The sequence below is a fragment of the Perissodus microlepis genome, chromosome 18, assembly GCF_051167445.1.
Source record: "Perissodus microlepis isolate ML-2025 ecotype Zambia chromosome 18, ASM5116744v1, whole genome shotgun sequence".
Taxonomy (NCBI): domain Eukaryota; kingdom Metazoa; phylum Chordata; class Actinopteri; order Cichliformes; family Cichlidae; genus Perissodus; species Perissodus microlepis.
In genome coordinates, this window is record NC_140478.1 from 3,685,555 (window position 1) to 3,702,456 (window position 16,902).

The window sequence follows — 16,902 nt, forward strand, 5'->3', positions numbered from 1 at the left end:
CAGTAGGAGATCCATTTAGATTAGGTGGTTTTAATATCCTCTGAAGTTTCCAATAAATGCCAGTTGGAACCAGTATTACACTGTTGTCATTTGATTGTCCATCACCTTTGCACATAACCTCGGATGATGCAGTTTTGAATTGCTGCCCTGACTGGCCTTGTATCACTGCCGTTATATGAACAACAAGTGATGAAGCCATCCTGCAATCTGCTGCTTTCTACACTGTGAGGCAATTTAGAGACAGTTACCCAGGTGCCTGGAATAAGCTTAGCCAGCAAGCTGCCCAAATGAAGCATTCCTGGGAAAATATGCTGAAACATAATTATTAATTTCACACTGACTATTGTTGTAAAACATGAAGAAGAGAGTTATTACTTATACAGACAGGCAGATAGAGGATATCCCCTTCACTGCATCTGCCTACTCTTTACAAAATATCTGCAAGTTCTACAACTTAAATGCTAGCTCCGAGGAAAAAAAAAAAGAAAGGAAAAACTGTTCTGGCCAAAACAGAGTGGTGCTTTCGAGCTAACTTTTCTGTCAAACTGCTGTTTGCTGTTTTCCTTTTAAATTAGTCAATAAAGAAGTCATGATTGCTCAGCATGATTTCATAGATTTAAAGCTATAAAACTAAGCTGGGCGAGAGAAAAAAAAAGCAGTGAGGTCAAACTCTGTAGCTAATGAGGCGTCCAGATGGATGATACAAATTTTTGGCCTTCTGGAATTGCTTGATATACAGCAAGCCAAGGGTTTTTTTCTTCATGTTTTCTGTGTTCACGGCAGCTGTTTCACACTGGACGGCTGCGCGCTGTTCAAACATGGAGCCATGTGCTGCACTGGTAATGAAGAGAATAGAGCACGATGGCTTCTGGTACCGCTCACTAATGAATCACGGCAGTGGTGGCACAACCCACCAGCCTCCCGCCTCCTCCTCACAGTTGTCAAATGAAAAATTATTTTGCTAATGTTCTACCTATTTTTCCTTCACATTCATTACTGACTTGAGTCATGAACCACAGATTCAGAGTTTTCCCTGAGAAGTAGCCAGAAAACTTTTTGGGAGTTTTGCACAAGCTTTTCCACTCATACTATATTTTCTTTGTGTGAATTTTGCAAGCCCATACTGCAGCTGACAGCTGTCAGTTTTAAAAAAAAATACAAATGATAAATATGTAAGTAATTATTTAAGGATTGTGTTCGTGCATTTAAAATATAACAAGCTGGCTTTTGCTGGCAGTGTGTTTCCTGATAACTAAATATAATGCTGATGAGGGATAATAAAGCACAAGCTATGTTTTACATCGACAAATATGCAACTTGGTAAATATCTCAGTTTAGTCCACAGAAAGAAAAACTTAAACCACTCTCCTCTCTTATATTATTCATGAGTTCAGATATATACAGGAACGTAAAGCAAGCAATACTTCAAAGAGTAAACACAGTTGGTCTGTTAAGTATGTGCACAATGTCTCTGTACACCACCACTGAAGCGACTGTAGTAAAGACCTGGCAGAGCTTCTAAAGAAGAAATACAGTGTCTTGATGCATTCTCAATCATCCAGGAAAGTAACTCTCCAAAAGTTGATTCTGTTCATCTGGACGTAGCGTTTTGTGGGAGAAACGTTTCGTCACTCATCCAGGTGACGTCTTCAGTCTCAGCTGACTGCAGGTTTCCAATCTTATAAACAGGACATTTGCATAATGACTGAAACCAGCCCGGTGAAGGAACAATGGGCTGGGAGGTCAGTTACTTAATCTTAATTATGCAAATTCTCATGACCATTGATCAACAACCATGAGTCCCATTCACAGAGAGTTGAGGAATGGCTGCAATCACTGTTTATAAGATTGGGGAAAACTGCAGTCAGCTGAGACTGAAGAAGTCACTTGGATGAGTGACGAAATGTTTCTCCCACAAAACGCTACGTCCAGATGGACAGAATCAACTTTTGAAGAAATACAGTGTTTTGTGATACCATTGGTTCTAGACTTCAGGCATGACTGCAGAGTATTTCCACCCAAGTATTAAAAATAATCTTTTTATTTAAAATTGTTACTTCTCCAACACATTTTGAGTCTTAGAAAATGCAGCAATATGTACAAACCAGCTGTAATTTCTAAAGACTTAATGCAATACCTCTGCACTGCAATTCAAAATAGCACAACAAGCAAGGCTTCAGATCTCGAACTGGAGATCCACCAATCCATTCTAAGATCTAATACTGATCCCTTGGCAAGTATTTATCGAATACAGAGGTAAATTAATAAGCTCTATTTCCTTTTCCTTACAGCTTTCTAAAAACTGTTAAAACAAAAAGTAATGAGAGTGAGACAAAGCATCAAAGTAACCCCAGTTAAAGTCAAAAATTATTGCAAACATACGCAGAAAAGCTGAGCCCAGGATATCAGAGGAATTATGGACAGTTCTGGAGGACATTATTTATGCCTAATGCATCCTAACTGTAGTTTTCTTGCCAAAACTGTAGACATTGCAGACAGCTTTACAGCAGGGATTCAGTGTAATGAATAAAAAAAGCTATTGGCTGAACATAAACCATTGTTTCCTTAATTTCTATGTGAGGTTTTATTTGTTATTTTGCTTCTTTGTTTGATTGAGGAAGATTTTCAACAGACCGGTGATAACAATGCTTTGTCACAGCTGTGTGCTAAAGTATGAAATATGGTTTCATACCTGTGAGGTATTCTGGGTCGGGCACAGGGTCTGACAGCTCCTCGTGGCATTGAGCCTCTGTTGGCACCGATGCCACCACCATGCCATCTGGGAGCTGCTGTTCGATGCCTCGGGCAAAGTTCTTCTGCCTGGTGTAAAGAGAGATAATATAGAGAGCTCCAATTAAGAGACATCCGTGCTCAGTTGCCCAGCACGGGATGAAAAAGGGAAGAAAGGGAAGAAGCAGAAATTCAGGAAACAAGGACAAAGAATGATGTGAAGGAGGTAACGGCAGCTGTCATTGTCACATTTTGTAGTATTTAATGTATAAAAAAGGCAGTGAGTGAATCAGTTGGGAAAAGTCATGTTATCACAGGTGTTTTGTTCCAAATGTTCTGCTCCACCAACATTTTAACACACTGGACTAAACAAAGTATTGGGACATGCATCGTAGCTCTAATTTTAAAATGTGCAGCTCCATAATCATTCAAGGCAAACTTCATCCTTTCAGTATTTTCCAACCTCGGGCCATGATGGACCAAACATTTGCATTTATCACTTGAATTAATGTGTGTTAGTGAGAGCGTGTTCACCTGAAGCACACCTCAAACCAGGCAGATACAATCTCAGTCCTAAACTTAGTGAAAGTTGCTGATGGCCTTAACTGACAGATTATGGTGACTGTGTATGAATGCCATATGAAGTCAGACCGGTAATCTAGAACTGCTGCTGTTACTCAATAACACAATTAAGAGTGAGTTTTTGTGTTCTCACTATTAATATTATATCAAATTGGGGCAGTAATCTTTTTTCACTGCAGTAATACTTTTATCCTCGTGAAATATTTTCTTTACTCTGTGTTAATCGGGTGCTGTGAACACTAAGTCACTAATTACCCTTCTGAAATTTGATGATGATGATTAAACTCTTATTGCCAGAGGGTTTGCAGTTGCATGTGATGAATAATTAACATTATATAAGCTATAAATAGCCATAGGAGTGCGTAGCGGTTTTGTTTAAGACTTCTGTGAGTTTGATGTGGAGCCATTGTGATGACTTGTGACGTTATTTGGTGCACTTTTTATCGACAGGTTTACAACGATAGCACAGAAGGCTGGTCTATTAATAGGAAATAGTCGATGAAGGGTGTCAGTACATCCATCTCTAAATGTGGAGATAGACGTGTGTATGCTCACGCAGTTCCACTGCAATTTGAGATTTATACAACTTAGAGTGCACGCACATTGTGCGATAGTAGCAAAAGTTCAATAAAAAGTTTGATGCATGCAGACCAGGGATGGCAGACTCATTGTACATCATGCGCCACACACAGGTCACATTGATCTTAAGTGGGGTGGACAGTTTTTCTTTCTTGTACTTATAAAACAGAAAGCTTCTGTTCATTCACAGAAAATGCCCTTTGTTATGTGGATTGTAAATAACAGAAATTTGCATAGTGAAAACACAGGACATTTCTTTGGTGTAATATGAATGGCCAAGGAGGAGCTCTTTATCAGCAGGAAAAGCTGCAAAACATATTAACACATTTAAAAAATGTATTCCCTCTTTCCCATTTCCCAAAACCATCCAGTGGGCTTTGGAAAGACTGGAATCTTTGTCAGGTCCATTCTGACCCCCGGGACTTATGTTTGACTGCCTTTGTCATGGCTAGTGCTGTGGCAGGCAAGATGAAGGACACAAAATGCAGGAATCAGAAACAGGAAGTAACTTAGGCGCAGCTTTATTGATGGAAAATCTTAAAAGAATAACCGTTATAAAAACAAACCAAAATCTCAAATGCAGAACTGGAACTAGACTGGGAACAGGAACCTAGAAACTAAGAAAACTCATACTAGGAAAAACCAACCGGGACACAACAAGAGAACACAGCAAAATGAGAGTACGATGCAATAACAAGGAGGGGATGACAGAGGACTAAAACACACGGAGGAATAATAAGGAAATAGGAGACAGAAGGGCGACACAGCTGGGTTTAATTAGGCAGGACGAGACAAGGAAAGCAAAACTAAATACACAGACAAAAGACACGGACTTTCAAAGTAAAACAGGAAACACACCGACTAAACTTACAGACACAGACTCAAACACATGGTTTCACACAGAAACATGAGTGACTTGGAACCAGAAGGAACAGAGAGACTAAACTTAAGGACTAGAAATCACAGAACCATGAACCAAAAGACTGGTAACCATAAATCGTGACGTAATCAAAGCTTAATAATAATACAAAAATCAAAACACTTGGTCACTGACCCAGGACCGTGACACCTTTGATGTAGACTGAAGGTTTTATTCCTTTGCCATTTCTTTTCATTACACGTCACACTTAGCTCAGTTGTAATAACTTCAGAGGGACCTGATACAAACCAGGCTTCTGCTGCCACAATCATACATTTTCTTTGTTGTTTGAATCCCAGGCTTTGTATTGTAACTTCCATCTATTCTTGATCTGTATCAGCCAGGATATGCTCCGGCAACCCCAATAATCCTAAATTGGTAGATGGAAATCTGCTATGATTTGTTTCGATTTTTTGAAGTGCCGCTGTCGAGGTGATGGATTTGTCAGTTCATGCTGCAATGTCATTGGTTCATTAGTGAACATGGGTCATAGCAGCAGACACATTTTGAGAATTTTGTTGCAGGCTCTCTCCGACTACAAGACAAGAGACAGCCTTTAAAGAAGGACCTGTGAACTTCACAGTTCAAAATGATCATTTCTGTTGCAGAGGCTCAACACCAGACAATATAAACTGGGCTTCACGATTCTACACAACTGTGAAAAAGTATTAAACTCATTCATGAAACAGCAGTCCAACTTATTTTGAGCTGAAATGTGAATGATGCAAATAAAGGAGGAATATAGCTTATTAATTATTCATTTAACTCTAGTATCAGATCGGTACTCTGTATCAGCAGATGCCCAAAGAGATCCCAAGGTACCGTACTGGAAATTGCAGCAGGATGAATCCTCATACAGAAAGGACTAGAAGGACAACTCAAAGATAGACAAGTGTTTTTCATAACTGGCAGATTGTAAGGCAATACTTTCTGGCAGCTCGTTAGAGACAAATCAATAAATACTAATAATTATGGGAGAGTATGCGTGTGTATTGAAGAGACAGAGTCACATTAAGCATGTCATTTTTCATTATGCTTATTGTTCTGCTGCGGAGTGACTCATATTCAGTCTGAGAATTGATGTCCTCATTTGTCTGATGCTGCGAGTGACTCTTGGTTGAACTCACTCATTTTGTCCACTCCATTATTCCTTGTCTCAGTGCCAGTTAGGTTCACAACAAGGTTTTGCAACAGAATGACTTCAATAAATCAGTGACCCGGGTCAATTAGGCATCTCGGGTTGGATGCTGAAAAAAATAAACTAAAAACATCTTTGTTTTTACTCCTGCAGGAATCCGCAGCCAGGCTGACTTGGGCAACAGATCAGACAGTGTCTGTAATATGATTGGAGAAACTTGCCATCAAACAAAAACCTTTTATTAATCCAGCAAGCACGGACTCATTAGCAGCTAAATGTGCCACTGAGTTCGTCAGCTGGTGGTAAACTTTGTCTGTCTGCTGTTTGGTGCTGCGCAGGTAGTGCACACTGGGTTTACCAGAGCTTGTTGCTGGAAAAGGCTGCCTGTTGCCACGGTAAACAAGTTTAATGAGAGAGCTGACACTGAACCAAAACAGCCAAGCGTCAGACATAAAACTAACACTATGAGCCAGACGATAGTAATCGGTGTAAAGTTAAGTCGTTTACATTACTACAGGTACTACTTATAAAATACCAATTAGTGCAAGTTTAAATGACACTATAATTTAGCTTGTGTTCAGACTGTCTAACACTTTGGCTTGACTGTCTAAACCACTGTAGATGTAAAACCTAATGTGTCAGTTATCGCACCTTCAGTTGCACAGGTACAGTCTGTGTGTCAGCCCTTTCACATTCCCAGGGCATCAAGTAATGTCATTTTGTCAGAGCTGGCAGTGTCACACCTCGGCACAAGATGTCCTTTAGTAGCTGTGAGTGACAAATCGGGTTATGTTATATAGAAGGACCAAGTCTGTCATTCCAACCTTGTCATTTATGAAACTGCCTGGTTTAAAAGTGTTTTTGCATGTTTGTTTCTTTGTTCTCCCCCAAATCACAATCTTTTATTTAACTGAGTGCTTTGACTAAACCTAACAAAGTTTTTTAAGCTTAACCAAGTAGTTATCAGTGCTTAAACCCATCAGCAAATGGAAGTTAAAAAAACAAAAACACAAACACAAAGAAACAAACAGAGCATGAACCATGCCTCAGGAATTTGCAACTAATGCCACTGCCTCCCCTGACAGTTATTATCTGTGCAACCAATATTGCAGAGAATGTGAATGTTTCTGACAAAAGTTTCATTTTGTGAAACAACCACTAAAGCTTTCATGTCCAGGGGTCTTACTTTCCTATTATATGCCACGTAGGCTTAATATTATTACCGCCTGCCTAATATTGTGTTGGTCCCCCTTTTGATGTCGAAACAGTCCTGTGCCATCAAGGCATGGACTCCACTAGACCCCTGAAGGATTGCTGTGGTATCTGCACCAAGATCTTCAAGTCTTGTAAGTTGCAGGCTGTGGGCTCCATGGATCGGACTTGCTTTTCCAGCACATTCCACAGATGCTCGATTGGATTGAGATCTGGGGAATATGGAGGCCAAGTCAAACCTCAAACTCGCTATTCTGCTCCTCAAATCATTCCTGAACCATTTTTGCTTTATGGCAGGTGCATTATCCTGCTGAAATGGGCCACAGGCACCAGAGTTAATACTGCTAACATGAAAAGTGCACACCGTCAGCAATGCTTAGGTAGGTGGTACGTGCAGGACCCAAAGTTTCCTAGTAAAACACTGCACAAAGCATCACACTGCCTGTGTCAGCTGCCTTTTCCCATAGTGTATCCTGGTTCACCCAGGTAAGTGACAGACACACACCCAGCCATTCCTATAATGTAAAACAAAACGTTATTCATCAGAGCAGGCCACCTTCTCCAGCATGGGCATCCTGACTGATCTGTGGCTATGCAGCCCCATATGCAACAAGCTGTGATGCTCTTTGTATTCTGACACATTTTAATTAGAACCAGCTTTCCACTTGGAGACACTCTGACCAAGTCACCTATTCATCACGCTTTGGCACTTATCAAACTCGCTCATATTCTTACGCTTGCCCATTTTTCCTGCTTCTAACACATAAACTCTGAGGACAAATGCTCCCTAATAAATCCCACCCACTAACAGATGAAGAGATAATCAGTGTTATTCACTTCACCTGTCAGTGGTCATGATGTTATGCCTGATCGGTGTAAGTGCTTAGGAATTATAATTGATGACTCGCTCTCTTTTATAGCATGCATTCAGCAAGTGGTGAAAAAAGTCAAATCGATTTGGTTTCAACTTTCAAACAGAGACCTTTGAGGGAAGAAAGAGTTGCTTTCACTTTCATGTCAGTGCTGGATTATGTTGGTCCTATTTATATGCATCTGTTTTCACAGTGCTTACATATGCTGGATACTTTTTATCACGTAGCACAGAGGTTTTATTAGAAACCTTAAAGCTCTTTCCCACCACTCTATGTTGTACGCATTTGTCATTTCATAGACTCAACCAGTGCACATTGGGTTTTTTAGGCTGATTTTGCATTGCTCCTATCTTACTTACTCACATTCAAGTGTGGAAAGTTATTGTTACTGGTCCCAAAACTCATTCCTTCTGTCTGTCCTGAAAGTTTATTGTGAATTTGGAAAAAATGAGCGTTCAGATTTGTAACCGTCTCCTCTTGGAATCAACACAAACTTAAATTCATTATGATCTCCTCTTTAAGGAGATTTCAGGTAACCCGGAGGCAGTTACTTCAGGCTGAATATTAGTACCCGCCCCCTCTGTTTTTGCCCAAGACAATGACTTAGAACGGCATTAAAATTAATAATTTTGGTTTATTTTTGGAGTAATTCTTTTGTGCTTTTTAATGTGTGTATTTGCTTCTGTAATACTAGTCTACTCAACTACTGTATTCCTGTCTGTCTTGGCCAGGACATTCTTGAAAATGAGAGTTTTTTTTAATCTAAAGACTTCATTTAAAGGGTTTTATTACCTTGGATAAATAATAAGGGTTAAATGCGAATAAATAAGTAAAAAAAATAATGTTTACGATGATGTTTTCAGCTGAGAGTTAAAGATTTGTTTAAAGGAAGCGTACGGTCAGGGAGATTTTAAACACTGCAGGTGATGATAAATGGAAACACTCTCTTACTTAACAGCACAGACATCCTGACTAACATGGTTGGTTTGCGAAGGAAAAAAGTTACCAACGGACGTGAGAAGCAAAGCATTTACTGTCAGAGTGCAGATATCTTCGGATGAGAGGCTCATTTGCTGCTGTTTATCTTGCTCTCAAATTTCAAATTACCACTTCCTGTATACTCCAAATATTTCCTGCTAGTAACCATATCTGACACGAAATATTAAATTAAGCAAATAAGATAGAGAGCATCTCACTTACACTAAATGGATGCTCTTCTCAGTTGCAGCCCCCTTTTACATCAAGTGTAGATATATTAAAAAGAAGGGTGTAATAGCCTCGCGCCTTTAAAAGATTCATACCAGCAGCCATTAAAAAAAAAACATGAAAGGTCCTCATGGTTCATACTGGTGACAGTTCTCCCATTAATATAAACTCTGCATAATGTACCATTTGATGCATGCGGAGATCTGGGCCTTAGTTGTCGAGGGGAAAAAAAGCACAAATATTTACAGATCACAAACTGCTGCCTTCAGGAAAGCCACAGCGTGAGAATAACAGAAGCCACCGGTTTTAGCGGAAACAGTGGTAGCTGTGTGGCCGTGCCGAACACCAGCATCCATGAAGCATTTTATTACAGTGGTCATTGTTTGGCTGGGGGTGCAACAGTATTAAGTCGGCTGCTGGTGCACCACTAAACTAGATGCAAGTGGAACCTTTGAAACAGTAGAATAAGAAACAATAATCAGGAGTGAAACAAATTTCTTTATTATATATCCAGTACAATGCAAACGTTTTAGGAACATCAGATGTTTAGATCTTTAACCCTGCCTGAGTCAGAGCCCTCAACTGGGGATCTGACTCAGACAAGCACAGTCTGTACTTACTGGTACTGGCATTTAAAGAAACCTTTCAGTCAAATAAAATATGTACAGGAGAGTTTTACTTTACTACAGGTTATATGCTTTACTCAGTGCTTGTAGAAGCAAAGCCTGAAATCTTAAAGAGCTACATTCAGCAACTAGAAAGTCTAGTCCTGAAACCCATCGCACAACACTCATCATTCACTGATGTCAGCAATATGGAGAGATTTCACAAAAGAATTATGATCTCCTGGAAACTTAGAGCAACGGCTCTGCAAAAAGTACTTGACTACTGTGGACAAATGTACCTAGAAATAGCGTTGCTTTAAATGTATAATGAGGTCATGCTTTCTATTTACTCCACTATATCTTATTTTTTCAAGTAAAAAAGAAGGATTTAACTACGAATTGCCCTTTCAATCCATTAGTCCAGTAAATATGTTTAACTTGTAAGTCCTACATCCAACCATGCAATCTAAAAGTTAAATGACTCTGACAATTAAAGACATCCCCCTTCAAACTACTCTGCTTGGGTACAGTGCGTCCCTACTCCCTACCACTGCCGGCATTCCTGCACCATTTGGAACGTGCCACGGTGACTCCTTTTTACTCCAAATTTAGAAGATGAAGGGTTCAGATATGATGGGCATGACAACTGGAAGAGTTCAAGAAGATGGAATGCAAATTTTAGGAAATATAAGCGTAGCAGGGAGCACCTAAAAGGTACACTGTGTGGAAGTGAAAGCAGTGACTAAGAAACCAATCTGGTAAGTGGGGTGAACACTGAGGGATTGTTGGCATGTCCAAAATGCTCCAATGTTCCCAATGCACTTTGTGTCAACCTTTTGGGAGGAATTCATGTTGTAACACCTGGTGAATGATGGAAAAAGACAAAATAAAGATGTGGATGCTTATCAATATATGATAAGGATCATCAGCGTGTACTAAAAACTAAAACACAGCTCATTATGCATTGCTATATTTGTAGTTTCTACAAAACTATAGCAAACAAGGCTGTGATTTTACTGACACCGAGTCAAAAGCCTGTCATTTTCTGCTGAAAGTAATTACACGTGATTTCAGCTGTCAGTTTAACAAAACACACAAATTGGGAACGTAATGACTGAATCTCAGTTGTTTTGCTGACGACCGTGATTAGATTTTTCTCTCCCATAGATACACGTGAAGTGGGTTATGTGGTTGCTATCGCTGCATTTGTGTTTGACAATTTTCACTGTAATTTTGTTAGAGGATGGCATGTAACATTTAGCAGCCATCTGGCACTGTAAGGATGTCATTATTCATTTTCTCTCTTGAAGTTCAATGAACTCTTGCAAAACTGCCAAAACTTACTAAAGACTTTTTTTTCTTCTTCTTTAGCAGGAGCTGTGGTGAAGCAGCCACCTGTTTGATGAATTATTAAAATGTGAAATGAGACAAAACACCAGGACACTTTTGATTTACGACAACAGTTCTTTCACTTTCTTTTCTGTTTTCCTCGCAACGATCCCCCTGACTATGTGACTCAATAAACTCGTGGCTTTCAATAAGAGACAATCAGGGCCACTAGCAACCCATTCCCAACCCACTGTCTCCATTAGTCTGCAGCGAGCATATTTCATATTTTAATTAACTGAGTCAATGAAGGTATTCCTCTTGAGGGCGTCATGTCGAGGGTGTGGTACAGCAGGCACAAATGAGCCCAAAAAAATATGAGAGGGAGTTTGAGAGAAAAAAAGATTCTGACACAAAATAGTGGGGTGAGAGAGTGATGGGCTGTCAGGTGGGAGTGTGGTCTTAATCATTGATCCCAGGCAGGCAGCAGAATGAGAACAAAGGCCACTAAAATATTCATTAAAACCTGTTCTGAGCTCGTCGTGTGAGAAAGCAATAGAGAGAGGAGTTGAGAGAGAGGAGAGGGAGGACACTGTTAGGAGTAATGAGAGGAGGTTAGCTTTTTAACATCTCATTACTGGAGTCCACTGGCTCCCGCAGAGATGGGAAGATAGAGACTCTGTCACTGAGCTCTGTAATTTGAACCCAGATCATATCGCACCCCCGAGATGTCACCGTGATAGGATCTCCTTCACACAGACGCACGTCTCACTCTGTAACCAGAATCACCGCGTGCCCCACTGTCCCTGCTGCCAATGACGATGCCATGACTGGATCTCTCCCACTAGGAAATCAAATTAAAAAAACTTGTGTATTTGAAGTGATAATGCCGAGCTTTTTGTGCAACGAGGGGAAGGGTGTATTTTCCCCTTTCCAAAAAACATGAGAAGCATTTCAGGGCTGGTGAGCTTGAAAGATGGACCACGCTGGGCAGAGAGAATCAAACAAGCGCTGTGTGTGTGCATTTACAGTATGTGCATACCTGAAAACCCAGGTTTGTGTACCAGTTAGTGTTATGTGTGTGTTGTGCTGCTGGCCACCTGCTCACTGTTATTGCTGCTTCCCTTTTATCTCCCCCACTTTTTCTCTATCCTTGACGGGGCCACAGAGCAGCTCCGTTTCTCTCCCCAGCACACGCATTTCTCCTCAAACAGCAGCCAAAATGTTGACTTGGACGAATGCTTACCATTTTTTCTTTTTACTTTCAGTGCATGAAAGTGGAAAGTGGGCAAAAAAAAGAAAAAGCAAAGAAGTGTATTGTTGACAGCGAAAAAGAATTCAAGCAGGTAAAAATGGTAGCATATATTTGGAGCGAGGAAAAAACAAACAAACGTATAAAGCCAGACCGGTGGTTAAACAATATTAAATTTTGACTTCTTCTTTCGACTGAATGAGGGAGACAGATGCTTTGTGCCACTCCTGAGCCGTGGGGTAAGGGCCTTTTGAAGAAGTGCCAGTGAACATCACACAGAGGTTCTCATTTTCCCTCCCCTTGCCTCTGCCTCGTGTGCTCGTGTTTACTCAAGGGCAAATATGTGAGGGAATATGTGAACTCACGGGCCGCGCTGCTGTTTCGCTTACATGTTGTAGATGCTGATGAATAAGTCAATGGCTTCCGAAGGCTGGTCATTGCATCTCTGCACTTTTGCAGCCTCGAGTGTCTGTTAGAAATACTGTAATTGAATGTTCTGCAGTTTGAAAGGTGTCTTTGACTACAGGTCGTTTGGGTCGTGTCAGAGAGGTGCACACTACTTGGCTCTTTGTGTCACTCTCTACAATGAGTGGAGGGTGTGGGAGTCAGCTAAAATCCACTGTTTGTGGCTTCAGAGGAGAATGACATTTGAGCAAATAAATCCACTGTACTGGCCTGTGTTTAAAAGGAAAATGGCACCCTACCTCCCCTGCTGTTCCTCCTTGGAGTAACCTTGCAATTTATTTCATGGCTCTCACAAACAACAGATTACGCATTCAGATTATATTTCATCCATCGCTCTGGTCACACTCTGTAAAATGCTGGATTCTGCATCCCAGTATTAGGCTTGAAATCTGTTCCCTTCAAAATAAATAAATAACTAAAATAACTAGATGTGCATCAGTGTCAGCAAATCTCTTATTAAACTGTGTATTAAGTAGAGAGTAATGTACCAAACATTCAGGTAATGCTAGCAGGCCTTTTATTTTTAGCCTGAGCTGACTTTCATCGATTAAAATGACAAATATGGCTGGTTTCAGACTATATGAGCTCTAGTTAATTACCATGAAGTCCATTGGGAATGTTGCCTGGTAATGTTCTGTCTGTGTATCTGTGATTGAAAAAGGAAGAAGTAGAAGAAAAACACTGTAAGTGTCCGTGATGAGTTCCAGCTGAAAGCTGAAGCTCATGGCATCCTATGGTTTACATAAGGCAGAATTTCCTGGTTACACTGTTATTCTTATTCATTCATTCATATTTGTTGTTTCACTTTCACAAAATCTGAAGTATTTAAACAATCAGTTTAAAATGTCCCAATTCTCAGTATGTGCATTTGTCATGGTTCATCATTTGTACATTTAAATGTTCAGCAAAATGGACATAAGCGACGCTCAGTTGGCACTAAGAGGGTCAAAGTGTGCCAAGAAAATGCCCCTCAAACCATTACAGCAGTACCAGTCTGAACTGCAGGTGGGATCCATGCTTCCATGCCGTTCATGCCACATTCCTCCCATCCAAATGTCACATAAGAACATTTTCACGGTAGGATAAGACCAGCTTCGGTTTTCTGTTGACTACATTTTAGTGAACACTTGCAAACTGTAACCTCAGTTTGCTGTTATTAGCTGACAGGATTAGCACCGTGACCATGTCATTGGCTGATATTTGCCTTAAGTAGACCTGTGGTGTATAATTTGCCCTTTTAACACAGAATTTGTTAAGATCCAAGATTTTCTGTCACTAAAATATATCGGAGGTTCTAAGGTGCTACATAAAATACAGCTTTGCAATGTTAATTACAGGAAGCTCTTTTTGCGCTCATTTGAAACTTGACCGCCAGCTAGTAATTCTTGCTATGTATCATTAAATTTGACATTCAGTTTCCTTGGTGACAGATACCATTGCAAGCTACGCAGGCATTTCCAAAGGCCAACATTCACTGTTACACTTATGTTCATGTTATTGGTTTTGGAACAACTCCCGACACACATCTGTGGATGCAACGCTTTCTTCCTGCAACTTTGATTCATTTTACTTTCAAGCCAATTTGTTCCTTAGATTCAATTTCAGCACACTGACTCCTGGTCAGTTTCAATCCATTTGGTGCTATCTCCAATAATTAGGCCTTGCATTAACCATGCCTCCCTACAGAGTCTTTCCTTCCTCTTCCACCACCTCATCTGAACAGGAAGCACAAGCACTTTCAAATGAGATCAGAGCTTTTGAGATTTAGATTCTTGATGATATTAACTATTAACCTGGCTCACGCGTCCCTTCCTCTCTACGACTCTAGCGGTCGATCCCTAAGTGGGTGATTGGCCTCCGGGCAGCAGAATCCATGCATGGCCGAAATTAAATTCGTGGGCCGCAGATGACTTTGCTGACCTTCCGGCTTCCTGAGTTTAGTGGAAATGATTGCCACATGCAGCGAGTGATAATTAACCACCCTCAAAGCACTCCACTAATCATTCTGATCTCTGTAGAGATTATGAGAGGGACAGCGCGTTGCTTTTCACCTGTACGGTTGGATATATACATTAGGTCTCTCAAAAGAGGCAATGCATTTTATTTGTGTTAAATAATACGCAGCCAGGAGAAACATCCTGTTTTGTCATTTTCTTTTTCAGAAAGGGAAATGGCATAAAAACTCAAACAAAATCCTTACTCCACCATGAAATAACCTTTACAGATACTGATTTGATCTTTTCTTCCTACCAGTAGAGACACATTTGCCTCCAGATTATGTATGAACAGCTTCCCTTTTGGCATTGTGTGACCTCAACCATATTCTACTCCAAGAAAAGCTGAAAGGTTGAGCCACAGCACTAATGCCAATATCAGCAGCGTAGTTTCTTAAAAATGCTTTGGGCACAATGATTATTATCTGTGTGAATGAAGGTGGAATTAAATTTCCCTTTTTCTTATATTGTTTGTTGCTTCTCGAGTTTTGGATTTTCAGTACAGAAGAACATAAGAATTGCAGATAATAATGAAGTCATATTTGTACTGGCAACCCAGGTCAACATGGAATATAGGGCTTTGGAGTTGAGGTATTGTGGGAGCGCGGCGCCATTTTCCTGGGCCACGAATCAAAACAAACACATTGTGTCGGAAGGACGACTGCATGAAACATGCTTGAAAGCTGCTCAAAAGAAAACGGACAGTACAGAGACTGATTGCGTCCGGAGGCGACGCGCCGGTACTTGCAAAAAATGGAGTGCATCGCAAATGTGGACACGTATGAAATACGCCAGTGGAGTAGAGACGCAGACGACTTACCGCTATTGTCCTACCCCGGTATCTTTACGTAGCTTGTTTGTGGAGTCAGCGCATACACAGCGAACCAGTTTCGTATTTACAAATCGCTGGAGGCGCACATCCAGTTTACTAATGGCTGGGTGCAAGATTTGGCTATTTTCAAGCCGACAAACTGTGAGTACGTCGTCATTCAAACCAAGGTAAGTCAGCTGGAGTGCGTCGAGTATAATAGCCATTGTCCACCCCCCACCACAATTAATGTTATACATTTATCAATGAATTGCAAAAATCTCGTTGTCATATTATGTCTCCATAATTGTAAAGTAGATGCAAACTACTACATTGATAATCCGTTTAGATATTACTTAAAACCCTTTGGTTGGGGTGGGGGTGGTGTTTACCTCCGACTAGTGCTCTCTGTTGTTGTCGTTGCGTTTGCCGTCTGTGACGGTCAGAATGTGAAGTTCGGATTTCGGAGTGCCCCATGTGCAGCGTTGGGCAGGCTTCCCTACAGTTGTGCGAAAGAATTAGCGAATCTTTACATAGCATGTCTGCAAAGTCACTCAATACGATGTTTGTTCGCAATTTCTATAACCTGCAAGCGCTTCAACAACAAAATTATTAAGCTATAAAGAGTGACATGAACATATATTGAACTTATTGGAATGAAAATGTCTGGAGCACCAACAGATATTTGGAGATGGAAGCGAACTGGATATCAGCTCGTCTCACGGCGGCTATCCAGGCTAGACGCCTTCTTTTGGTAAGGTCCGCTATATGAGCTCCCTCATGTTGCTTCCAGGTTGGGAAAGAATAAAAAGATAGACCATTCTCAAGCTTATTCCCTTGCCGGTCGTGCGATCGAACATTACAGCCGACCACACAAGTACGAACTGTAGCTGATGTGTGTGCTTTCGCTCCTCTTTCGCTTGAGCTTTGTTCGGCCCAGGGAGATGGCGCCTCAACCAAAAATCCTGACCACGCTTCCCTTTCGTGACATCACGCTGAAGCACAACAATTAAAAATAACAAGAAAAAAGAAACAAAGAAAAAAAAAAAAGAAAGAAACAACTTTCACGTCCTTTCAGTTTTGATGTGTTACCACGGCTTTATTTGTCCTTCTGTGCACCATTAAAGTGACTTAACTGTGTCCACTGAGAGCAAATGAAAATCTGTTGCTTCTGTGGTTTGACACAAACAAACATTGTTACAATTGTTGCATCT

The 16,902-nt window shown here is 40.6% G+C and overlaps 1 protein-coding gene across 9 annotated transcripts in view; it reads right to left on the bottom strand.

The window, feature by feature from the left end:
• Window positions 1-16,902, bottom strand: part of astn1 (astrotactin 1) — a 439,026-nt gene that overhangs the window by 203,333 nt on the left and 218,791 nt on the right. For all 9 annotated transcript variants that reach the window (XM_084912727.1, XM_084912726.1, XM_084912725.1 and 6 more), the window contains one exon: window positions 2,693-2,820. In XM_084912727.1, coding sequence (XP_084768853.1) covers window positions 2,693-2,820 — 128 coding nt within the window. The remainder of the gene's footprint in view (window positions 1-2,692; window positions 2,821-16,902) is intronic.